The 25,770-nt window shown below is 39.5% G+C and overlaps 1 protein-coding gene across 1 annotated transcript in view; it reads left to right on the forward strand.

Annotated features, from left to right (window-relative positions):
• The window catches only part of ITGB5 (integrin subunit beta 5), a 192,264-nt gene that overhangs the window by 5,784 nt on the left and 160,710 nt on the right, over positions 1-25,770 (forward strand). The window contains exon 2 of the mRNA XM_036745271.1: positions 11,995-12,080. Within this exon, the coding sequence (XP_036601166.1) occupies positions 11,995-12,080 (86 nt within the window). The remainder of the gene's footprint in view (positions 1-11,994; positions 12,081-25,770) is intronic.

Consider the following 25,770-nt stretch of genomic DNA (forward strand, 5'->3'; position numbering starts at 1 on the left):
ATTTTGTGGCTCTCCTCAAACTCACCTAGAAGTGATGGAGGCTGAATCTTTAAGGGAAGTGGGGATAGGGATGGGCAGATGAAATAACCTGAGAGAAATTAAAAAAAAAACCACCCAGCTGTTCTCTAATTTCCCGCCAGGAGCTGGTGGAGAGAATGTCTTCAGTAACCTTGTGCTCCATTATTTCTTATCAATCAAACATTTGTTAAGTACCTACTTTGAGACAGGCATTGGAGATTTAAGAAAAAATGAAATTTAATTAAATAGTTCAGTTCAATAAACATTTATTAAGTTCTTACTATGTGCCAGGCACTGTGTTAAGCACTGAGGCTACAAAAAGAGGCAAAAGATAGTCCCTACCCTCAAGAAGCTTACAGTCTAATGGGGGAACATAACAAGCAAACAAACGTATACCGTACAAGCTGTATACAGGATAAATAGGAAATAATTAACAGTCCCAGTTCTCCAGGAGTTTATAATCTAATGTAAAATAACCCAGAGAAGGAAAAGGCAAACCATTCTCGCATCTTTGCTAAGAAAATCCCAAATGGGGTTATGAAGAGTCAGACAGGAAAGAAAGATTTGTGTCTAATTCCTATGAAGACAGGAATGAATCTGCCCCAGTGATGAGGACAGTGCTTTGTACAGTCTTTCCTTACTAAGTCTTGTTATTCATAGCATCCTAGATTGAGAGCTAAAAGAGACTATAGCAGTCAATCTAGTCCAGCTGCTTTATTTTACAGATATGGAGTGACTTGCCCAGGGTCACAGTGCTGGTGTATGGCTAGGATTCAAACCCAGATCTTCTTGAATCCAAGTCCAACACTCTTGTCTTTACCAAAATTATCCCCTATACCAAACTGCTTCTCTTGATGATGAAGAAAGATTTTTTGTAAAACTTGTTGAATCATGGCACTGAATATTTTTCTATGTTAAAGATCTACTTTGCTCATTTGCAAAAGGAAGGCAGTAGTACAGTTATGGTCATTATCACCACTCCCTTTCTGAGTAGGATAGCCAGGATATTGAATCCAAGTTGCTAACTATCTCCTGTTCCTCCCCATCCAATTTGCCTGATGGATGCCCCTGTCATGGGTGCTTTTTTTTTTTTTTGGAAAGGAGAAGGCAAGGCAATTAGGATTAAGTGACTTGCCTAAGGTCACACAGCTAGCATCAAGTGTCTGAGGCTGGATTTGAACTCAGGTCCTCCTGACTTCAGGGCCGGTGCTCTATTCACTTCACCACCCAGCTGCCCCTCTTGGGTGTTTTTAGATCCCACACCTATTTTGGTTACTCACTCCCTGAAGGCTGTGGTCTCCAGATTGGTGCAAAGGTGACCTAAGTGCTTGGGGGAGGAAACGTGGTGACCCCTCCTCCCTCCTTTTTGTGGCTTGGCCAAGAGAGATTCAGCCAAGAACGACATCACGAATGCAAGAGAGCTCTTCGGCTTGTGGAGATATTTGTTTATAAAAATCCACATAAACATGTTACATGTCACAATTAGGGGAGAATGACAAGTTTTAGTGATTTATAATATTCTCCTGAGAATAGATTCCATTATTCCCAAGGGAAACGCTGATCTTCAAAGGAGATGGTAATGACATGGACTCAAAAAAGTTGAAAACTGCCCTGTTTGTAGCTGTCTAGAAATCTTTTTCCTGGAGTAAAAAGCATTTTTTATGAAATGTAAAATTTATATTTCTAATATGTTTTAACCTCGCTTTTGGGTTTTAAGCTCTCTTAAGTCTGGAACCATATTTATAATTTCAAGAATTTTCCCACAGCTGTTAATAAACTTAATAAAGTCAGGAAGACCTGAATTCGAATACGGCCTCAGACGCTACCTGTGTGACACTGGCAAATCATTTAGCCTTTTTTTTGCCTCAGTTTCCTCATTTGTAAAATGAGCTGGAGAAGGAAATGGCAAACTACTCCCATGTCTTTGCCAAGAAAACCCCAAATGAGGTCATGAACAGGCACAACTGAAACAGTTGAACAATTATAACAAAGAGTTAATAAAAGCCACTGCATAGGATAAATGTTTAGTAAGGGGAGCTAGCTGTCTCATTCTTCGTATCATCTCTGATTATCACAAATTGGTCCCTTGCTTGGCTCCAATTCTCCTCTAACGGGAGAGACAATATGCAAATAATGAGGTATGTATAAGATATATATGGAGTATAAGGCAGGCAATATGAAAGTGCTTTGTATTTGTATCCCCAGCTTCTAGCACAGTGCTTGGCACATCGTAAGCACAATAAATGCTTTTTACCCATATATTCATTCATCTATCCAGCCAATCATCCATCCTTCCATCCATCCATTCATTCAAAGTCCAACCTATGATATAATTTAGATTTAATTTCTTAATCTCTTAATGAACCAGGCTACTCTTTAAGACTATAATTTACAGGTCTGGATTGGTAGAAGAACTTTTCCCATAATGAGCTCTCTCCACCAATGGAATCACAAGTCTGCACCCTCACCATACCCCAGCCTCATGCAGTTAATGAGAAGTTATTTGCAGATGCTGTAGGTGTTAAGTAGAAAAGTGAATTGGGACTGGAGTAGTAAAGAAAGTCTCCAGTGAAGAGATCCCCTCAAAGGTTGGTAGGATTTGGATAATCAGAGAGGGGAGGAAATAGCATTCTAGGTTAAGTGACTTGGCCAGTGTCTCACTTCAAGTGAATAGCAGTGCCAGGATTTGAACCCACTTTCTCCGATTCCAAATCAGAGTGGATGACAAAGAGGCAGGAGTACTAAGTGAGACTTGTTCATGGGGCTGGAGGATGAGCAGGCTGCTCTGCTGAGAGAGCAAAGAGCGAATGCATAATATTGGTTAAAATAACTCACACCTAAGTAGTGCTTAAAGTTTCCCAAGTGTTTCCTACAAACTGAGTCCCTGAGGAATTTTATTATTATTATTATTATTGCCGTTTTGTGAATGAGGAAACAGACGGCCTCATGATCAAAAAACAAAATAAAAATCAGCCATATTATGGTATTTTACAGATATATAAAAAAAAAGAATTCAGAACATAGATCCTGCGTTACTTCCTTCAAGACCTTCTCTAATCTCATACAGATCTACAAACCTACCATTCTAGAGTCCTTCCGTTCTTACCCTCATTCTTAGGTCCTCCCTTCCTCCTCAGTTACAGGCAACAAGGTGGCACAGTGGATACAGTGCGGCCTGGGAAGACCTGAGTTCCACATCCAGCCTCAGACCCTTACTAGCTGTGTGACCCTGGACAATTCACTTAACCCAGTTTGCCTTAGTTTCTTCATCTCTAAAATGATTTGGAGAAAGAAATGGCAAACCACTACAGAATCTTTGCCAAAAGGGAATGAAGAATCAGACACATCTAAAACAACTGAACAATTTAAAAAAATTCTCCCTTAGTTAGCTGGGGAATTGAAAGAATATAATTTTCCAAATGCCCTTTTCCTCTTCCTCCCTAGCCACACAGTGGATTCTGTTAGGTCTTTTTTTTTTTTTTTGTGTTAGGATCTTTGAGACCAAAGGCCCCCTCCCCTGGAGTTCACAGGGGTCTCCCATCTATGTCACAGGAACCACAAGCCTCTGACTTGACTCCCTCCTCCTCCACGAAGCCCTTGATCCCAAATCAGCCCCCTCCTTTTTTTTTTTTGTACCACAGTCAAAACTCCCATTTTTACCCTCCTCAGCTTATGCCTAATAGCTGCGTGTGTACATATATATATATGTGTGTGTGTGTGTGTGTGTGTGTATTATATGCATACGTACACACATATGCATACATATATATCTATGTATATTGTATGTATATGTACATCTATCTATCTAGACACATATATATGCGGGAGGAAGCCCTTTGCATAAAGTACTTTACTTTTTTCCGTGGACTGACTACCATAATTGTCTCAGGGACTATTTGAATTTTAAAAGTAAGAATGTTTATCCGAATGGATCTCCAATTGGCAGAGATTCTGGCAGAGTTTTGTTTTTGTTTTCATTTTTTAATGGAAGATTTTAACACCAAATTCCAAAAGGATTTGCAGGGATTCTTAACCTGGGGTTCTGTGAAATTGTTGTTTTATATATGTATGTGTATGTGTGTGTGTGTATTTCAATATAATTGGTTTCCTATGTAATACTAAGAATTTTATTTTGTGCATTTAAAAATATTCTGAGAGGGGTCCATAGGTTTTACCAGACTATAGAGGGGTCCATGATACAAAAGAGGTTAAGAAACACTGAGTTAAGGTCTGTACTTTGGCTTGCTGTGGACACAACCTGGTGGTGCAGTGGATAGTGTACTGGGCCCGGAATCAGGAAGGCTCAAGTTTATGAGTTCAGATCCAGCCTCAAATACTTACTAGCTGTGTGACCCTGGGCAAGTCACTTAACCTATTCATGTAATCTATTTCATCAATGAGAAATATAGTGCTGTAAAAAAATACAGTGCTGACAAAAAATCAGATGAAAGCCATAGGATCCTAGGTCTAGAGCTAAAAGGAACCAGCTCCTTATTTTATATTTGAGGAAACTGAGGCCCATTGAGGTTAAGTGACTTGCCCAAGGTTACACAGGCAGCCTGCCTCAGAAGATTTGAATGCAGGTCCTCTGACATCAGCACCAGCCAGCTCTCTTTCCATTCTACCACTAATGGAGGGCAGCAGCAGACTGGATTGGAATTGAGACTGTTGCAATAATTGAGTTGTGAGGTGATCACGGTTTAACACCTGGAAAGGAATGATGGAGATGAGAAACCTTTCAAAGGAAAATTCAGGGATTTGTAATCTGGCTTCAGTTGTGTCTGATTCTTCATGACCCCATTTGGGGTTTTCTTGGCAAACTTACTAGAGTGGTTTGCCATTTCCTTCTCCAGCTCATTTTACAGATGAGGAAACTGAGGCAAACAGGGTTAAGTGACTTGCTCAGGGTCACACAGTTAGGAAGTGTCTGAGGCTAAATTTGAACTCAGGTCTTCCTGACACCAGGCCAGGCACTCTATCCACTGTGCCACCTAGCTGTTAGATAGGTGAATTATTGAAGAGAGAAAAATCCAGCAAGGGGTAGCAGATACTTGTAGATTTAAAGCTGGAAGAGGCCTTAGAAATCACCTAATCCAGTGGTCTTCAGTTTGCAATTTGTAGGTGAGGAAACACAGGCCAAGACAGGGAGAGTGATTTGCCCAAGGTAGTAAGTTCCAGAGGTGAGATTCAAATCCATCAGGCCCTCTGCCCCCTGTATTTGGGGCTGCTTTTCTAGCCAGACCATGTTGCAGGATAGCACTTTTTTCTTTTTTTAAGATTATGGCTTGCAATAAAGCTGAGAGCCTTAGAGTGTAGAAAAAAGTGTTTAAGTTGAGTTAGAGATCGGAGGTCACAGCGTAATAGAAAAGTAAATGTGGTAATAGTCTGTTTTTACTACTTCCTATTTTGGTAACTTAGCGTGACATTTGGGCATCCAGCTTTTATTCCTGGCTTCCTTTCTTTGAGCACATACACAGAGTGGTTCTGGGTGGCTCACCCCATAAGCCAAATGCCCCATTCTCTGAAATATTAGTGTGTTTAAAGAGCAAAGAGTACCCAAATAAGCAAAATAGCCTGGCAGAATTTCTAGAATGGAAACTGATTGGACCTATCGGTGAGATTTGGGAATGATTTGGCATGGTCATACACATTCTCAAATCTTCCAAGAGCCTTCCAGCTCTAAAATTCTGTGATGCTAAATACCAGCATGTACCCTCTACTTAATTTGAGCTCAGAATCTACAATATTCCTCTTTCAAGAAGTCCTAAAAGCAACTTACTCTTTGGAATATACTTCTGGATGGCTAAAAAAATGACCACTTTAGTATAATAGATGGTAATTTATTATAATTATTATTAGGGTTAAGGACTAGACTTCTGATTTAATCGATTCTCTTAAGTGGAGAAATTCCCTCTACTAATGTAGCTCAGCAACATCTCATCTTTCTTAGACAGTTGTCTAGAACATTGAGTGATTGCCCAGTGTTGCCCAGCCATTATGTGTACGGACAATTAGGTGGCTCTGTGGATAAAGTGCTGGGCCTGGAGTCAGGAAGTTGTTGTTTAGTCATTTTTCAGTCATGTCTGACTCTGTGATTCTTGGCAGAAATACTGGAGTAGTTTGTTATTTCCTTCTCTGGCTCATTTTACAGATGAGGAAACTGAGATAAATATGGTTAAGTGACTTGCCCAGGGTCACGCAGCTGGGAAGTATATGAGGCCAGAATTGAACTCAGGAAGATAAATCATGAGGATTTTATGTTGTATCCTGAAGGTAACTGTGGGAACTCAGTGAACAGGGGAAGGGTGGCGAGATGACATGGTCAGACCTACAGTTTAGGAAGCTCACTAACTCTCTGGGAGATCCCTTACTGACTTCCCATTTACAGCCCTTTGGCCTGATTCCCAGAACAGTTTATACTCTCTATAGATGTGAAAGTACATTTCTGTAAATGCATTATTTTAACGATGATGCTATTGAGTAGAGATTTCCCTCTTCATTGTCCCAGAGAGATCTCTTGTGTCCATTTAGGTTTCTACTACCAGCCTAGAAAGAGCTAGCCTGAATCACTGGCCACCTGGGGGTCCATTCAGCATCTATTAAAATCAAAATGCTATTTTTTAATCGCCATTTAATTATCCTCAACTTCTTCCTCCCCCTTTCATGTCATGCTTGAATTCTTCTTTTATTTGTTCTATTAGAAGCATCTTTTTATTTTCTCACAATCAGCTCCGAGTCATTTGGTACCCATGGACCTCAGGTTTCCTGATCAATAAAATGAGAGAATTGGACTCAGTGGCCAAAGAGATACTTCCCAGCTCCCAGTCCATGATCCCTGTGATAAATATCTATCTGTATCTATGCCTATGCCTATGTCTACGTCTATATCTATATCTATACATAAACACACACACACACAATTTCCTGCTCATAAATATTAAGTAAAATATGTATTTATTAAAGAAATATTTATACAATATTTATTAAATACAGTTAGAAAAGAATTTATAATTATTTATAAAATAAACTTTTTAGAATCAAGTTAAAAGGCAACTGTTTGTCTTGACCCAAATCCCAAACTCTAAAACTCATTTTGTAAAATGTTTATTCATAAGTAATCTTTCATCTTTGTTGTTGAGTTGCTTTTCAGTCATGTCTGACTCTTAGTGACCCCATTTGGGGTTTTTTGGCAAGGATATTGGAGTGGTTTGCCATTTCCTTCTCCAACTCATTTTATACATGAGGAAACTGAGGCAGAGTTAAGTGACTTGCACAGGGTCACACAGCTAGGAAGTGGCTGAGGCCAGATTTGAACTCAAGAAGATGAGTCTTCCAGGCCCAGTGCTCTGTCCACTTCGACACCCAGATCTTTTATCTTAGGACTTCCTAACACCAGCTTGGGACCACTCCCCAGTGGTTCATGAGGTAACCCATAGTTTTTGGACTTTTTTGAGAGGAAAAGAAAGAGCAGGTGCTTGGAAACCCTGGTGTGGCCTGGCATCGTATAATTTTGTCCAGACTGGTTGGCAGAGTTGACCTAACCATGTTCAAAATATATTATTAAAATGATGTCTTTAACAGAACTGGTGAGAGAAGTCATTGGTAAAATTACCCTTATTACAAAGGTTTTGAAATTGGTCTATGAGAGCATTAAGCAACATGTCTGTGGTCACAAAATAAATTGGTGAAACAGATAGAAAGGGAATGAAAGATGCCAGGTTTTTCCAAAGTGCTATTATAAGGCACTTGTCTATCTTAACTCCAAATAGTCAAACCTTTCAGAAACTTTATAGTACTATACATGTCATTTGGTCATGGACTTTTATAGGCTATCCTGTGGTGCAGTGAATAGAGACTCCTCTTATTGAGTTTAAATCTAGCTTCAGAAACTTACTAGCTGTGTGACCATGGGCAAGTCACTTAACCCTGTTTGCCTCAGTTTCCTCATCTGTAAAAATGGGCTGGAGAAGGAAATGGCAAACCACTCCAGTACCTTTACCAAGAAAACCCCAAATGGGTCATGAAGAGTTTACACAAGTGAAATGAAATGACTGGACAACAACAGTGGAATATCCAGGTCAGAAAGGGTCCTTCACCCAAGGGTCCTGGCAGGCTGGCTCAAGAAATCAAGCTAGTGGGGGTCATCATGATGCTAGATTTCTGCAGCATGGGATGGTGGAAGGAGTATTGGGTTTTGGAATCAGGGAACCTGACTTTGAATTCTGGCTTTGTCACTATCTCTGTGACCTTCTGCCAAGTCACTTGACCCTTTTGGGCCTTGGTTTCTTCTTCTATAAAGAAGTTGGAGTAGGTCAAGGGTTCTTAATCTTTTTCTGTGTCATGGATCCCTCTGGTAGTTTGGTGAAGCCTATGGACCATCTCAGAATAATGTTTTTAACTGCATGAAATAAAATGCAAAGGAATTTAGTTCTATTGAAAGATATTCATCCAAGTATTTTAAAAAAATAAGTTCACAGATCCAAGATTAAGAACCTCAGGACTCTCTAAGATCCCTTCTGACTAGTAAGTCTGTGATCCCGTATCCTATGAGGGGACGTGGATAAAGAGGTTGTTGTTTGTCCTTTGTTTTCTAAGAGGACCATTGACCTTCCGAGGCTAATGTCTTGATTTGTGTGTGAATTGGATTTCAATTAGGCAAAGCTGCATAGTCTTGTCTGACTCTGTCTTCCAGAGTCATTGACATTCAGTGGCAGGACAATAGTCAGGACCACTGGTCATGGCCCAGGATGCAGTAGATGGTCTTCGCATCTTCCATGTCTGACCAAGCTCTCAGTGCTCCATAGCTTCAGCTGCCTTCACGGTCATTGGAACAAATTGTTCTCATCTGCCCATTCCACTGGGCAAGGAGATGAAGCGATAAGGAGGATGAAGATGTAGGCAGGCCCTGAATGATCTGCTAAATGATATACTTTGGGACTACCTACAGGCAGTGAATTCATGATTTGGGAGGTTCCCCATCCAAAAAGTCTGGTTTGACTATCAGGGATGTGGAAGCTGTGGCCCTCTAGGTCCTCATGTGCAGCCCTTGTGTGGTCATGGACCACACTTGAGGACCTAGAAGGGCACATGTGGCATGATTTTTAATCTTATCTCTACTCTGTCACCCTAAACAAGTAATTTTATGTCTTTAGACTTTTTATGCATCTAAAATTGTGAAGGGATTAAGGTTTGGGCTAGACCTTGAAGATATTTCCAATAAGAAGGTTATCTCCCTTTAACAGATAAAGAGACTGAATTTCAAAGAGGTGAAGGGGTGTAGCCTAGGTCATATGACCAACAAACCAGAAGGGTCAGGACTTTTGATTCCCAGTTAAAATCTCAGATGAGATAATATTGGTAAAGTGCATAGCACTGCACCTAGCACAAAATACTTATTCCTTTGTATTCCCTTTCTCAAACCAAGTGCTTGAACATTCCTGCTCCATTATGCTGCCTATACTTCCTCTCAAATCACTGATAAAGGGCTTGCCTGCTGGTTGCTGTGTTAATGACCAAAATGCTCAGTGTGGGATGCAGCCTCATGATGGTGCCCAATATAGCCTCATCTCCGGTGTCAGCCTTCCTGGGGGTCAGGACCCTTTCTGTCCTGGATATTCTGAAGAAGTGCACTAATGACTAACATTTTTATAATACTTGAAAGTTTTCAAAACCTTTTCTATACATCACCTCATTTGGGCCTCACAACAATAAGGTCAGGTGGGTATTAGAACTTCTTATCAAGCTCAAAGCTTTAAGTGGCTTGTCCGTGGTCTTATATAGCTTGTAATTGTCAGATAGATGCAGGCAGGATTTGAACCAGGTTTTCTTTCTCTTCCCCGCCCCCCCTGCTTAATAGTATTTTATTTTTTACAATTTCATGCAAAGATAGTTTTCTTTTTTTTTTAAGCTTTTTTATTTATTATTTTTTAGGAGGGAAGGCAGGGCAATTGGGGTTAAGTGACTTGCCCAAGGTTACACAGCTAGTAAGTTGTGTCAAATGTCTGAGGTTGGATTTGAACTCAGGTCCTCCTGACTCCAGGGCCAAAGATAGTTTTCAACATTCACTCTTATAAGATTTTGACTTCCAAGTTGTTTTTTCTCCCTCTTTCCCCTTTCCCCAACACAGCAAGCAATCTGATATAGGCTATACACGTACAATCATATTAAACCTATTTCCGTATTAGTCATGTTGTGAAAGAAGAAACAGAACAAAAGGGAAAAATCACAAGAAAGAAAAAAAGAACAACAAAAAAAGAGAAAATAGTCTGCTTCAATCTGCATTCAGACTCCATGGTTCTAAATCTGGATATGGTTAGAATTTTCCATCGTGAGTCCCTTGGAATTGTCTTAAATCATTGCATTGATGAGAAGAGCTAAATCTATCAAAGTTGGTCATCACACAATGTTGCTGTCACTGCTTACAATGTTCTCCTGTGAACCAGATTTTCTTCAGTCCAGGTCAGCACACTCTCCAGTACAGAGGACTAAACTATTATTCCCTCAGAAAGGCAATGTAGGATGGCTTTTGAGATAACATTTGAAAAATGGAAGTAGGAAGAAACTGCTAATTTCAAAGCTGCTATTTTTGCTAATTTTTAAAGTTGATAATTTGGGAATAGCTGGACAAATTTTGTTTTTATGAATGTGATGGGATACTATTAATTCTAGTGCCTCTCTTCTCTTGATCATTTCCAATTTATCCCACATAAAGCCTATTTGCACATAGTTGTTTGCATATTGTCACACCTGTTAGATTATGGGTTCCTGGAGAACAGAGATTGTCTTTTCCCTTTTTTTTTGTAATCCCACTGCTTAGCACAGTGCCTGGTATATAGTTGGTGCTTAATAAATGTTAACTGACTGACAGCTGTAAGAAATGAGGAGATAGATGACTTCAAAGAGAAATGGAAAGACTTAACTCATTCACAGTGAAGTGAGTAGAACTAAAAGAGTAATTTCTACTATAATGACAATATTATGAGAATGAAGAATTTTAGTGACTTTATAAACTGATGAAGGATGAAATGAGCAGAAGCAGGAGAATAATTTATAAAACAACAGAAGCACTATGTAGAACAAATAGGTTTGAAAGCTTTAAGAACTCTGATCAACATGATAGCCACCTGTGATTTCAGAGATCCAGTGAAGGAGCTTGGGGGCGAAGATGATGAAAGACGATGTTGAAAATGACCAATGAGGGGATTTGTTTTTCCTTGGCTAAGCATACTTGTTACAAGAAATTTCTTTTTTCTTTTCTTATTGGGATGGAGATGGTAGAAAAAGAAAATTGATTTCTTTCTATTAAAAACAAAAGAAACATGCACACAAATTTCAGTGTGGTAAGGAAGAAGCCATAGTTAATTTAGAAGACCAAAAGTTTCTCGTACTGTTTCTTGACATGCTGTAGAATTTGGCCCAAAATGAGAGTAGCATTTTTTTCTTTCTTTCTCCTTACTGATTCTGTGTTTCAAAGGCTTGGGTGCCTATTTGAAAACAGGTTAGATAGAGCACCAAGCCTGGAGTCAGGAAGGCTTCTCTTCATAAACTGAAATTTGGCCTCAGATACTTACTAGCTATGTGATCCTGGGCAAGTCACTTAACCCAGTTTGCCTCAGTTTCCTCATCTGTAAAATGAGCTGGAGAAGGAAATGGCAAACCATTCCAGTATCTTTGCCAAGAAAACACCAAATGAGGTTACAAAGAGTCGGACATAACTGAAATGGCTAAACATCAAAAAATAAATATGTTAGGAGTGAGGGTGTGATGTGGAGATCTGTGGTGATAAGAATGGAATAGTGATCTGATGAATAGTTTTGAAATTGTCGTTGAAGCAAGGGAGAAAGAAATACAACTTTGGGTCTTTTCTACTGAACAAATGGTCCCTCGGTGGCATATAGCCCCCAAATCAAAAACTTCATCATTAAAGTGAGAGCTTGGAATTCATTGACTACCTCTTTTGTTTTTTTGTCCTTGAAGGTCTCAACATCTGTACAAGTGGGAGTGCCACCTCCTGTGAAGAGTGTCTGCTCATCAACCCAGAATGTGCTTGGTGTTCCAAAGAGGTAGGAGTAGGAGGAGGGTCGAGGGTTGTTATTAATAACCAGAGTTAATTTGTGTAGTGTCGCAAGTCTCACAAAGCACTTTACATGTATAACATTTGATCTTCACCACAACCCTGGGAAATAAATGCTGTTGTTATTCTCATTTTACAAATGAGGAAACTGAGGCAGACAGAAGTGGTGTGACTTGTCTAGGGTCACACAACTAGTAAGTGTCCAAGGCTGGATTTGAACTCAGTCTTCCTGAGTCCATGCTCAATGCTTTATCTACTGTGCCACCTTGTTACTTCCCTTAAAGGTGCGTGGTTAGAGACTACCAACTCCTCCATTCCTTCACTCCCACCCCACTGCCAACACATAGCAGGTTGTGCAAATCTGCAAGCTGATCACTCTCAAGTTAGAGACAAAGGAAGCGCTGCTGTTTTAATGAAACCTTAAGCACCATTTCAGCTGCTGTTTGGTTGTATTGTTTCTTTGCTTTTAGGAATGTACTTTCATTTCACTTTGATTTAATAACTTCAGGCCACAACCCTTTGCTGAACCCCATAGACAGAGACTAGCAACTTTGAACTTGTGGGATTACCTCCTTGGCTCATAACATTCTAGTATCTGTATGTGGAATGCTGGGGAATGTTAGTAATAGTTACATTGGCTTTTTATCAGAATACGAACTTTATAAATTGGCTCTTACTATCTCTGAGTTTTAAGCAGTTGCCATTTCTCAAAGTTCTGAAAGTTCTTCATTAGCATATTTACATGATAGTGGCCTTAAGATTGTCAGTACCTAGCAATCTAATCAGGAAAGGCATAATACCCAAACTTAACACCTCTATCAAATTTACTTTCTCTATCAATGACTTTGGAGTCTGGAAGACCTAGGTTTGAATCCTGCCTTACAAACTTACTATTTGTGTGATTCTGGCAAATCACTTAACCTATCTGGACCTCACTCTTCTCATTTGTAATATGAAGGGATTCTTGCACAGATAAAATTAATGCAGATAGAATCACAAGAAACTTAATAGAATGGGAAAAATCTTTTCATCAATATCACTGATTTATATTATACAAACTTACATCTAGCTATTATATGTGTACATATGTATACATGTGCACATTTATAGAAATATATATACATACATGCAGATATATGGATCCAAGAGATGTATCAAAGAATATGAACAATTTTAAAAGGAATGGCAAAATATCAATGTCCTTTTGAAAACATCCTCCAAATCACTAATAATAAAAGGAGTAGAAATTTTAAAAGATATATATTTATTTTATCTCACACCCTGCAGTTTTGCAAAGATGCCAAAAAGAAAGAAAGAAAGAAGAGAAAAAGAAAAAAGTTAATGTTGAAGGAGTTGTGAGAAGACTAATATACTATTGGTGGAATTGTGAACTGCTCATTATTCTGGACAAGTTTAGAATTATGCATGAAAACTGGCCAAATTCTCCCTATTCTTTGACTCAGCCACTGTAAGTTACTTTTATACCTCAGAGAGGTCAAAGACACAAACAGAATTTCAGTATATATTCAGTATATATGTACATTATTTACAGTAGACCTTTCTGTGGTAGCAAAGAACTAGAAATAAAGTAGTTACTCATCCATTGTGGCATGACTGAATAAACTGTGGAAAGTAGATAAGTAGGTAACATAGTTGTGGTCCTCGAGTCATGAAGATATGAATTCCATTTCAACCTCTGTTACTTACTATTGGTGTGATTCCAGGCAAGTCACTCAACTACCCTGTGCCTCAGTTTCTTCCAAATGTAAAATGTAGATAATAGTAGCATCTATCTTAGAGAGCTGTTGTGAGGTAATATTTGAGAAGTGCTTTGCAAACCTTAAAGCATTATATAAATTTTAGCTATTAACATTACTATATGAATAAAGTAGAATATTATTGGGCAGCAAGAGATGAAGAGTATGTATTGTACTCTAAGAAATAATGAGCAAGGTGCTCTTAGAAAAATCTGAAAAGACTTGCTTGGATTGATGCAAAGTGAAATGTACCATGTACAAAGTTAACAGCAATATTGTGAGATGATCAGCTGTGAATGACTTAGCTATTCTCAGCAATACAACAAACCAAGACAATGCTGAAGGACCTATGATGAAAAGTGCTATCCACCCCCAGAGAAAGAATTGATGATGCCTGAATACAGATTGAAGCATACTTTTTTTTATTGAGTTTTTTTTTTGTCTATGTTTTCTTTCACAACATGACTGTTATGGAAGTGTTTTGCATGACTACACATGTATAACCTATATTTAATTGCCTTCTCAATGAGGAGGGGGGAGGATGAAGGGGGAGAATTTGGAACTCAAAGTTTTAAAAAAACAAATGTCAATGATTGTCTTTACATGTAACTGGGGAAAAGTAAAATACTAAATAGAAATGTCTCCATTGAGGAATTCAGAGAATCAGTGGGTTATCTCTATGAGCTGATACAGAGTGAAACAAAAAGAAACAGAAGAGAAATAGGTAGGTACAATGATTGCAACTATGTAACTAAAAATATCCCTGAAAGGAAGCCAAACTGAGTAAGTGAAAAACCAATGATGGTCCCTTAGAACAGATAATGAAGCATCCTGTCCCTTTTCTCCACAGAGAAGTGGTGGACTATGAGATCCGGAAATTGCATATATTGTCAGACAGGTCAATTGTGTCAGTTGTTTTTGCTTTGTTATTCTTTGTTACAGGGGAGATTTCAGTTTTGGTGGTGAAGGAGGGAGAGCATATACCTAGTAAAATATAAAAAACAAAGAATCACTAAAATCTATTTTAAAAATAAAATAATAATATAATGCAAGAGGGAGTTAAGTCCCTTCGACTTTAAAGGAAGGTGTGTGATACAAACTTCTTTAATGTTCTTTAGTCCTCAAAACTTCTCAGCATCATTATCCCTTGTTTCTCCCTGCTAGTCATTTGATATGGTTATTATTAAGTGCCCTACTATGTGCCAAGAACTGTGCTAGGTTGGGAACACAAGGAAAGGCAAAAGCCAGTCCCTGATCTTAAAGAACTCACAATCTAACAGGAGAGATAATATGAAAACCACTGCATACAAATTATATAAACAGGACAAATAGGAGATAATCAACAGAGAGAAGTCTAACATTAAAGAGCATCAGGGAAGGCTTCTTGTAGAAGGAGGGACCTTAGCTGGGATTTAAAGGTGGCCAAGGAAGCCAGAAGATGGAGATAAAGAGGGACCATGGGGGGCTGCCAGTTAGATGCCCAGAGTCTGGAGATGGAGTATTTAGGCCAATGTTACTGGATCACAAGAGAATCTAGGGGGTACATAAGATAGTAAAAACACTGGAAAGATAGGAGAGGCTCTGGTTGTGAAGGAATTTGGATTTTATATTTGATCCTGGTGGTGTTGATCCTGGAGTTTGTTTGTTGAACAGTAGAATGGGGGTGGGAGGGTGGGCAGTCACATGGTCAGAGCTGATCACAGAACTATCTGCATTCCTTTCTAAGATTAATCCTTTTACTTTTACCCCTAATCCAATTCCCTCCTTTCTCCTCCTGGACTTTGCTCCAGTAATCATTCTATCTCTCTCCTGTTTCTTCCCTCTCTGCCTTGCCACTGATTGCTTCTCTTCTTCCTCTAAACATTCTCAGTTCCTCCTAATCCTTTTTATCAGAGTACAATCCATGACCCTTATGTCCTAGCTACCCACTCTACCATCTTTTTCCTTGCCTTTTCTGCTAAGCTTATTCAAAAAGTTATCTGTACCCAATGCCTCTTCCTCAATATCCATCTCTCTCTGCCACCCTTTGACATTTAGTTTCTATTCCCATTACTCTACTGAAAGTGAAATCTTAAAGGTCACCAACAGCTCTCTAATCATTAAATTCCATGTCCTTTTTTCATTTCTCCTTGACCTCTGCAGCTTTAGACAGTGTTCTCCAATACGTCTTCTTGTCCTGTGTGTGGCTTTAGAGGCGCCATATTTTCCTGATTCTTTTCCTATTTCTCCAACCTTTCCTATTATGTCTCTTCCACTGCTTTTTTCTCCCCTGACCCCTTCATGTGGATGTTTCCCAAGACTATCCTTGGCCTTCTTCTCCTTCCGTGCTCTGCAAATCTGCTTAGTTCTTAAGGCTCCAACTACCACTTCTGTGCAGATGACTCCAATATCTATTGTTCTTCCTTATGACTAGCATCTCTGTCTAAATGTCCTGTAGGTATGTTATACTCAACAGGTTTATACCAAATTTATCTTTCCTATAAACCTGATTCTCCTGACTTCACAATTTTTGTGTATGGCATCATGATTCATCTACTCGGGAGAACAGATGCTTCAACTTTGGGGACATCTTTAATGCTTCCCTCTTCCTCACCTTTCATACTCAATCAGTTCCTAATTCCTATCTATTCCATCTTTTGAAGATTTCTCATGTATTTCTCCTCTTTCATGTACCCACTACTACCATCCTAGTACAAAAGTCCTCATTACTTGGAGTCGTGTTTAACTCTTCCTTCCTCCTCACCTTTAATACTCACTTGGTTGTGAATTGCTGTCAATTCTACCTCATTATTTCTTACATCTGTCCCCTTCTTTCTTTACCCATCTCTTATCACTTGAGTACAGGCCCTTATTAACCCTTATGATAGCTTCCTTCCCACTTCCAATCTCTTCTTCCTATCCTTACTACTAGCAGAATATTCTTTCTTATGTGAACATATCTGCTCCTGCTGTTATGTACATGTCAAAAATTTTCAATGGCTACTTATTGCATACCAAAGAAAATTCGAATTATTCTGGCATTCAAAGCTCTTCCCAATCTGGTGCCATCCTAGCTTTCTAGGCTTCTCATATTACTCTCTTATGCATTTTATGCTTCAGCTGCATCTGGAATCTTCTCTGTTCTCTAAACAAGCCCCCGTCTCTGCTCTGATTGTTTCTGTGCCTGGAGGAATGCCTCACTTTCTCTCTCTTTGCTTGTTGAATGCCTGTCCATCCTTTAAAGCAGAGATAGTATCTTTACTCCGTCAGGAACCTTTCTCTGAATTCTACAATTCTTAATAACCTTCTTCTACAGGCCTTTTCTAGCATTTTGTTTTGTAGCTCTTTAAGTACTTATTTTTTGGCTATATATCAGAGGTATCTGTTTGGGTGTTTTGCTCTACTACTAAATTGTAATGTCCATCAGTAAGGTCTTATTTAAACTTTGTGTTTCTTCAGCATCTAGTTGAGTGTAAGTATTTAATAAATGTTTGCTGAAGAAATGAATGCCTATCAGGTTTAACCGCAGGATTTACGAAGATATGCTTTGATAGCCACACTTTGAACCTATTGTATAGAGAAATGCAGGAGAAGAAAAATAAACATCTACCATGTGATTATTCAGTTTTTAAAAAAGGGAACCAAATAAAATATAAGCATTAGTTAGAAAAAAATGGAAAAGAATGATTTAAAAAGTAACTCCCACAAATCCTTAAAATGACTTAACCTATTGGAAGCCCATGAAAATTTGTGCCAAGGATCAAAAAGACAAACCACTCCCAGCCTCACAAACAGCCCTGGGAAGTTAGGAGGCCCACTTTTATTTTCCCCATTTTTTTCCAGATGAGGGAGCTGAGGTTCCTGGAAGTTCAGTGACTTACCAAGGGGCACACAGCTAGTGAGTGATAGGGACAGAGAGAGGAGTGAAAAAAGCTTCTAAGAAGACCCAGTTAAAAGGAACTATGACTTAATTTTCCAATCCTGTTTTTTAGGAACATTTTTTTTTTTGTTAAAGATGATTTAGGAAGTTTAAATTTCCACATTGTTATCCAGAATTTTCTGGAAAACACTTTCCCTTTTGGAACACTTTCCCTTTGGAAAGTAGAATCAGGTCCTTGGAATCTCTGTGTTTAAGAATGCCTCAGGAAAAGAAAAGTAGAAGTGTGAGCTATAATGAACTATACATCACAGAGTGCCCCCAGAGCTTTAGGTACTCGGAGCTCAAGTTTAATGAAGCAAAAGAGATTAAACAAATCCAGGGTGTTTTGCTTAATACCCAGCAAGAAGATGAAAGGGCCACTTTATGTGTTTTAACAGTGTGGGAGTGGACTATAGTGGAGTAAACGTATTCAAGGAGCACAGTTCCCTTTCAGGGGGCATTCTGAATTTTGCTGAACCAAACTTCAGAGACAGTGGCAGCTATTAGCCTGTATGTATTTTTAGTAAGAAGGGAATGGAAGGGGGAAAGGGGAAGGGGAAAATCATTTATATAGCTCCTACTATGTGCTAGGCACTATACTAAATAATGACAAACATCTCATTTGATCCTCACAACAACCCTTCCAGATAGTGCTGTTATTTTACAATTTGAGGAAACTGAGGCAAATAGAAGCTAAATGACTTGCCCAGGGTCACACAGCTAGTAAGTGTCTGAGGCTGGATTTGAACTCAGGTCTTCTTGATTGCAGGCCTAGTGCTCTGTGTATTATATCACCTAGCTGCCTCAAGATAAAGAGAAATTTGGAGCCTGGAACTAACTGCCCTACTTCCTCTTCTTTTTACTTTATTGTTTTTGGTTTGTTTTTTTGGAGGGGGGAGGGCAGGGCAATTGGAGCTAAGTGACTTGCCCAAGGTCACACAGCTAACAAGTGAGTTAAGTGTCTGAGGCCGGATTTGAACTCAGGTCTTCCTGACTCCAGGGCCGGTGCTCTACTCACTTCTCCACCTAGCTGCCCCTTCTTTATTTCCTCCAAACTACAGCTGATGTCATTGGTCCTCTTTGAGAACGAAGGATAAACAACAACAATTCTGTTCCATTTGAAATTTGTATATTCAGTTTTTCACCTTTGGTTTTTTTCCCACCATCTTTTGTAATGAGAAAATGATTTGTCAAATATATCGTTAGCATTGGATTATCAGTATTTGGCATGCGTTGAATAAAATCCAATGAACATTTATTTAATGTCTATTATTTTTAAAGAGGCTGCTAGATTGTGCAATGGATAGAGCACTGGGCCTGGAATCAAGAAAACTTATCTTCCTGAGTTCAAATCCAGCCTCAGATACTTAATTGTGTGACCCTGGGCTTTGCCTCAGTTCCTCATCTGTAAAATGATCTGGAGAAAGAAATGGCAAACTAGTCTGCTATCTCTGCCAAGAAAACCCCAAATGGGGTCACAAAGAGATGTACAGGACTAAAATGAATGGGCAACATTATATTCTCCCCATAGAGGCAGAGTGGCATGGTGTATAGAGAGTGGACCTTGATGACAGGAAGACTTAGATTTAAGATATGCCTTTGACAGCTATTGACAAGTCACTTAATCTGTCGGTGCCTTAGGCAGCTCTCTAAGAGGATGCATTTCTGAGGAGCTGCCAATTTGTGTTGATGAAGGGAGTTTCCACACTGGGAGTTCACCACACTGCTGAAACTACAGACCCAGACACCATCCCCTCCCTCACCCCCACCAAATGTGCAAACCAAAGTTTTCTGATCTCAGTGGTGACGCCATTAGAGCTTTTCGTTCTGGGAGAACCAAATCTTGAATGGCTTTAGGCATTGAGGACTATCTTCATTGAATCCCAAAATCAAAGAATTTGAGAATTGGAAAAGACCTCAGTGGCCATTGAGTCCAACCCATTGATGATGGCAAGCATCCTCGTTATGATACAATTGACAGCCAGCCTCTCTCTGAAGAACTCCAAAGAGGTAGTCTCTGAATCTCAGTTTCCCCATTTATAAAATGGGGACAAGAATACCTACCCTAAAGAGTTTGTGTGAAAATCAGATGAGATCATGTATGTCTAAGGGCTTTGGAAATTGCATAATCCTTTAATAGCATGTGGTATTGTGGTTCCTGAGTTGTAACACAAAAGAGCCTAAGCAGTAGTATCTGGGGCCACTAAACCATACATAAGGATCCCTGTGGGCCATATTGACTTAGAAAACCACATATTAACATTATCTGTTCTCCATTGTAGTTTTGTTTATTTTGTTAACTCCTGATTAAATTTTGACCTGGTAGGGCTGCATTTGGGGCCAGGAGTTTGACCCCTCCACTGTAAAGAATTCAATATGGATTGGCAACTGGAGTCTTACACTGGACTTGGGTTATAAATCCACATCTGATACTTTCTAGCTGTGTGACCTTGGGCAAGTCAATTTACTTAACTTCATTGGGTCTCAGTTTCCTCATCTGTAAAATGAGGGGATTTGACTCAATGACCTCTAAAGTCACTTCCAGCTCCAAATACATACTTCTGTGATCTTATCTTCAATACAAACAGCACATACCTGAGCTCTTTTGTTACAGAGAGTGTATGTCATATGAGCCAGAATCTGAAACACATTGGTTTATGTTACATCAGTATATTAGTTGTAACCACATCAACAAAGCATCACCTCTGTGACCTGATGGGACCCAGAAGTAGCTTCTTCACCCAAAACTCTGGGGTAGCGAGTTATATTCATGATAAGCTGACTTTTCCTAGAATCCTTCTCTGTGTGTGCATTCACATACAGAAATACATTGTTAGATATGTGGGATAAGGCGATTGTTGAATGGTACTGTTTACAGGAGTGTCCCTTGCTTGGCTATAATGTGCTAGAAAGGAATGAAATGCCTGACCCTGGCTCAGGAATTCTTTTGGGTGTTGGGGTGGGGAGGGGGTCTAGAGTGGGAGATTACAAATGTTCAAAATATTTGAGTTTGTAAGTCAAGGGACAATTTGGTCAAATTAATTTATTGCTATGGCTTATTGGAGTGTATGCATTGAAATGCCCACCTGAATCTGATTGTCTTAATCTTTGAATTTTCTAATTTATACCCAGTGTGCATAATTGTTCAGAATGGCTCCTGATTCGCTTCAGTGAAACAGCTCAGCCAAAAACCATTAGCCCCTTAGACCTAGATTTAGACCTAGAAGGGCCCTTAGAGGCCATCTTGTCTAACCCCCCCTCTTTTTACAGATTAGGAAACAAACTCAGAGAGGTTAAATGACTTACCCAGGATGATAGTGCTAATAAGTGTCAGAAGTCAGGTCTTTTCGGGCTTTAAGTCCTGTACTCTACCCATCACTCCAAGCTATCTCTCATAAAGGCTCCTACACCTGGAAGGAGTGGTAGAGATCATCTAATTGAAAATTTTTATTTTACAGGTGAAGAAAACAAGGTTAAGCATATTTCCCAGAATCCCACAGCTAGCATGTGACAGAGACAGGAGTAGAAGAACCCAGGTCTCTCTTCTCCCTGGCCCTCAGCTTTTTCCACCTGACCATGTTATTAACTCTGAATACCAGTTAAACCAAGTCATATGATTAAAGTTTGTTGGGTATAATGATGAAGGAAAGGCAGAGCGAGTTGCTAGTTTAATTTTTAACATTTTGGGGACTCTTAATGGGCCACATTAGCCCACTTCTTAATTTATTTAGCCTATAACACAAGTAGCAAGAACAACATGTATATCTATGAAAATATCCAATGAGATAAAATTTGTAAAGTACTTAGCACAGTGCCAGACACATAGTGGGTGCTTAATAAATGCTTGTTCCCTTCCCTCATTCCCCTTGTTTATAGGTTTGAAAATGAAGCATAGCTTCCAAGTCCTTCAGTAAAAACTTAATGAAAGGCTGAAAGATGAGAGCTTAGCTTTTTGAAAGTTGACTCCCCTTCCTCCTGTAAAATGAAATCTAATAACCTCTTATTTTTTCCTCCCTAGGACAGGAAATGAGGGATTTTTAAATTGAAAACTAGGGAAAGAGATGATTTTACTGATTCTTCAAAAATTTAGGTAGGATTGGGGGGGGGGCGTAAAATTTTTTTTGTAATATTCTGTAAATTTACCATTGAGAAAAATTTAAAGGATTGAAAATGGCAATCTTGGTAAATTAATTTGATGGTTGCTTTTAAGGGTTTTGGCTCTTTCTTTCCTTCCTTTCTGTCCTTTTATTTTCCCTCCCTTCCTCTCCCTTTTTTCTTTTGTATCTTTCTCTCTCTTAATTTCTCCTTCCTTCCTTCTTCCCTCCCTCTCTCTTTTCTTTCTTTTTCTTTTCCTTCCTTCCTTCCTTCCTTCCCTCCTCCCCTCCTCTTTCTCTCCCCTAAAGCAGAACTGCTCTGTGTGACCTTGGACAAAGCACTTTGTCTTTCTGAGCCTCAGTCTCCTCAGGTCTAAAATGACAATTTCCTATTAGATGGTCTCTGAGATTATTTCCAGTTTGGAATCAATGGGAGTTTCCTTTATGTTAGGTATATTTGATCATTTTCCAGCTCCCATCAGTCAATAGCCTTTGGCAAAACAGTTCCTCACCATTAATTTGAACTATTTCAACTTCAGAGCTTAGCAGTAGTTCTAAGGATCACAGATTTCCAGTTGTTCAACTTCTGGTAGTTTCCATTTCAGAGAGGCTGAGGGGAGGAGGAATAAAGACTCTGTAATAATTATTGTATTAGATGGGGCAAGGAGAGATGTGCTGGTAAATGTTCAAAAAATGTCTCTCCAGAAAAAAAAATGTGTGCCGGACAAACTTTTTAATTTCATTTGTATTAACAACATTTTTTCCATCACTTTCTTTAGTTTAGACAATCAATAAAACAATATATCAAGCCGGGATTTATAGTCTTTGATTTTGGAGGTGTAAATGCTCACGCTGAAAATTTAACCATCTTGAAGGTAGGAACTACCTCCAGTAGCTCCTGGGTGGGGGCTCCATTTTGATCACTCTAGGATCCTGGAAAAGAGGTTCTGAGCCTTTCTTGTGATCCATCATTGTACTTGGAAGACTTAGATTGGTCTATAAACTTCTTCCTGGGAGTTAATATGTGAACAGCTTAGGACACAGTACTCTAGGATCCTCAGCAATTTTCAAAGCCTAGGGAGCAGTGGTATGTGAACAGTGCCATCGTCTTTGTCATCAATGTTATTGTTGAGTTGTTTTCAGTTGTTTGATGACTTGCGGCCCCATTTGGGGTTTTCATGGCAAAGATACTGGAGTGGCTTGCCATCTCCTTCTCCAGCTCATTTTACAGATGAGAAAACTGAGGCAAACAGGGTTAAGTGACTTGCCCAGGGTCACACAGCTAGGAAATGTCTGAATTCAGAAAGATGAGTCTTCCCGACTCCACGTCTGGTACTCTATCCACTGCACCACCTAGCTGCCCCCTCTGGGTAAGTTTTTAACCTGTGAGTGCTAGAGGCAGGTCTTTCAGACTCAAAGTTGCAAAGGAGATAACCTGCCTCGATGTAGAGGAAATTCTCCTCTGAGATCTCCCTAAAAAAATGATCATAAGTCTAGTACCTATCTTTCATATATATATATGTAATCTTTTTAAAAAAAAATCTTATTTTCCTGATATCTTTTGTTTTGGGGCATGTTTGTGTAGTGCATTCCCTGTGAGCATATTTTTATCCTTGTTTTTTATCCCTATTTTTTAAATGAGGAAAACCAGGTGCAGAGAAGTTAGTAATATCGTTCTAGCAAGGTGGCCAGTATAGGGTGGAACTGGCTCTCTAGCCCTAGGCTTTTACCTCCAAAGTCTGTACACACCAATGCCTGGGGAATTGTGCTGAGGTGGCATCTCCATGCAGACTGACTTGCCAAGTGACAAGAGTGAATGAGTTATGGGGAGTTTTCTATTCTTGGATCCCATCAGGCTACACCTGTGTTGCGTCTCCCACCCTGGCTTGGGGCTCTTTCTAAGCCTTTAAACAAAAGCTCCCTGCCAGCCTAGTCTGTTAGCTTTGTAGTGATTGCCTGAGCTGAGTGTTGCCTCTTCGGACAAAACTGAAAAACTATTTGACATCTTTCTGGTGGGTTGATTTTTCCCTGGGGGACAAGGGGCTGAAAAGCTGGTCCCAGAGGTATGGCAATATTCTTTTCTTTCCTTTTGTGACTGGTCAGAAGAGATGTGATTGACAGGACAGCTCTTAACCACTCATACAGAGAAATAAAATAATTCTTAAAAGGAATATTTTGCTGGATCAGGTTCAGAGTGTGCAGAAAGAAAGGGACCCATCTAGGTCCAGTGGCCATACATAAATAAAATAATCCTAATTATTTTGGACTTGTGAAAACTAATCTTATTGAGCAGCTAGTGGTGCAGTAGAAGTTAGGAAGATCAGAGTTCAAATTGTGCCTCCAACACATACTAGGTGTGTGACCTTGGTCAAGTCATTTAACTCTGCCTCAGTTTCCTTATCTGTAAGATGAGCTGGAGAAGGAAATGGCACAAACCAATCTTTCCCAAAAAAAACTCCAAATGGGGTCCCAGAGAGTTGGACATGAATGAAAATGACTAAACACTGATAACGACAATTAGGCTATTTTCCCTTCAGTCCATCTTATCTGCAGCCATGAGGTTAACCTTCCCAAATCTTCATTTCCATTGTCTTTTGTTCATTACACTAATGGGTAATGATTTTAATTTTTTTTATTATAGCATTTTTTTTTATTTTTAGTTTACAACACTCGGTTCTACATAATTTTGAGTTCCAGATTTTCTTCCCTCCCTCCTCCTCCCCTCCCTCCCCAAGACGGCCTGGAATATGATTTTAATTTTTAATATGATTGTTTTAAGTACAGAAAGTAATGATGTGGCAGAAAAGGTATTATCTGGAACACTTGGGTTCCAGTTCCAGCTTTACCACTAATCAGCTTTGTGATTTTGAGCAAGCCCCTCACCTCCTGGGCCTCAGTTTATCTATTTGTAGTGTGAGTATGTACGATGAAAAGAACACTGCTTTTGGAGTGCTGGGCCCGGAATTCAGTCTCCAGCTCTGACATATAGAACTCATGTGACCTTTGGCAACTTGCTAAACCTCTCTGGGCCTTTCTTCATGAAAAAAAAGTAGGGGGGGGGGATTGATCCCTCCCATCTCTAAATCTCCACTGCTAAGGGGTCAGTCTACATAATCTTCAAGACTCCTTTCAGCTCTAACGGTCCCTATTTCTGTACTGAAAACAGAAAGGATAAAGTCTAAGCTTCTCGTCCTATCAATTCAAGGCTCTTTGTCCTCTCTCCCCACCTATGTTATTCCCCTGTACTCTTCCCTGGTGAGACCACATCTGGAGTTTTTTGTTCACTTCTAGACACTAGTCATTCAGTCAATTGTTGTTGCTTGTCTTTTATTCTTTTTTTTCCTTTATTTCTTCATTTAATATTTTTTAGTTTTCAACATTGATTTCCACAAGATTTTGAGTTACAAATTTTCTCCCCATTTCTACCCTACCCCTACCCCAAGATGGCATATATTCTGATCGTCCCTTTCCCCAGTCTGCCCTCCCTTCTGTCACCCCACTCCCCTGCCCTTATCCCTTTTCCCCTTACTTTTTTGTCTTGTCTTTTTTTCTTGAAGAGGACCATGACATCAGGGAAATGATGACATGACTTGCAGCTGACTTTGATTTGAGTGAGGGAGGGCTCTGCAAAGTCACCAGGCTCATTTTTTCCTCCAGAGCCATCTATGTCCAGTGGCCAGATATAGATCAGGACAGCTGGAGATAGCCCAGGATGCAATGGGGGACCTTGACCATCAGTTAATAAGAAGGACAACCAACAAGCATTTAGTAAGCACTTACTGTGTGCCAGACACTGAGCCATGGGGATACAAAAAAGCAAAAAACAGTCCCTGATCTCAAGGACCTCACAGTCTGATAAGCTGCATGACAACAGGTGAGCCATTGCATACAAACAAAACCCATGCAAGGTTAATTGGAGATAAGCCAGAG

The sequence above is a fragment of the Trichosurus vulpecula genome, chromosome 2 (genome assembly GCF_011100635.1).
Source record: "Trichosurus vulpecula isolate mTriVul1 chromosome 2, mTriVul1.pri, whole genome shotgun sequence".
In the NCBI taxonomy this organism is placed as follows: domain Eukaryota; kingdom Metazoa; phylum Chordata; class Mammalia; order Diprotodontia; family Phalangeridae; genus Trichosurus; species Trichosurus vulpecula.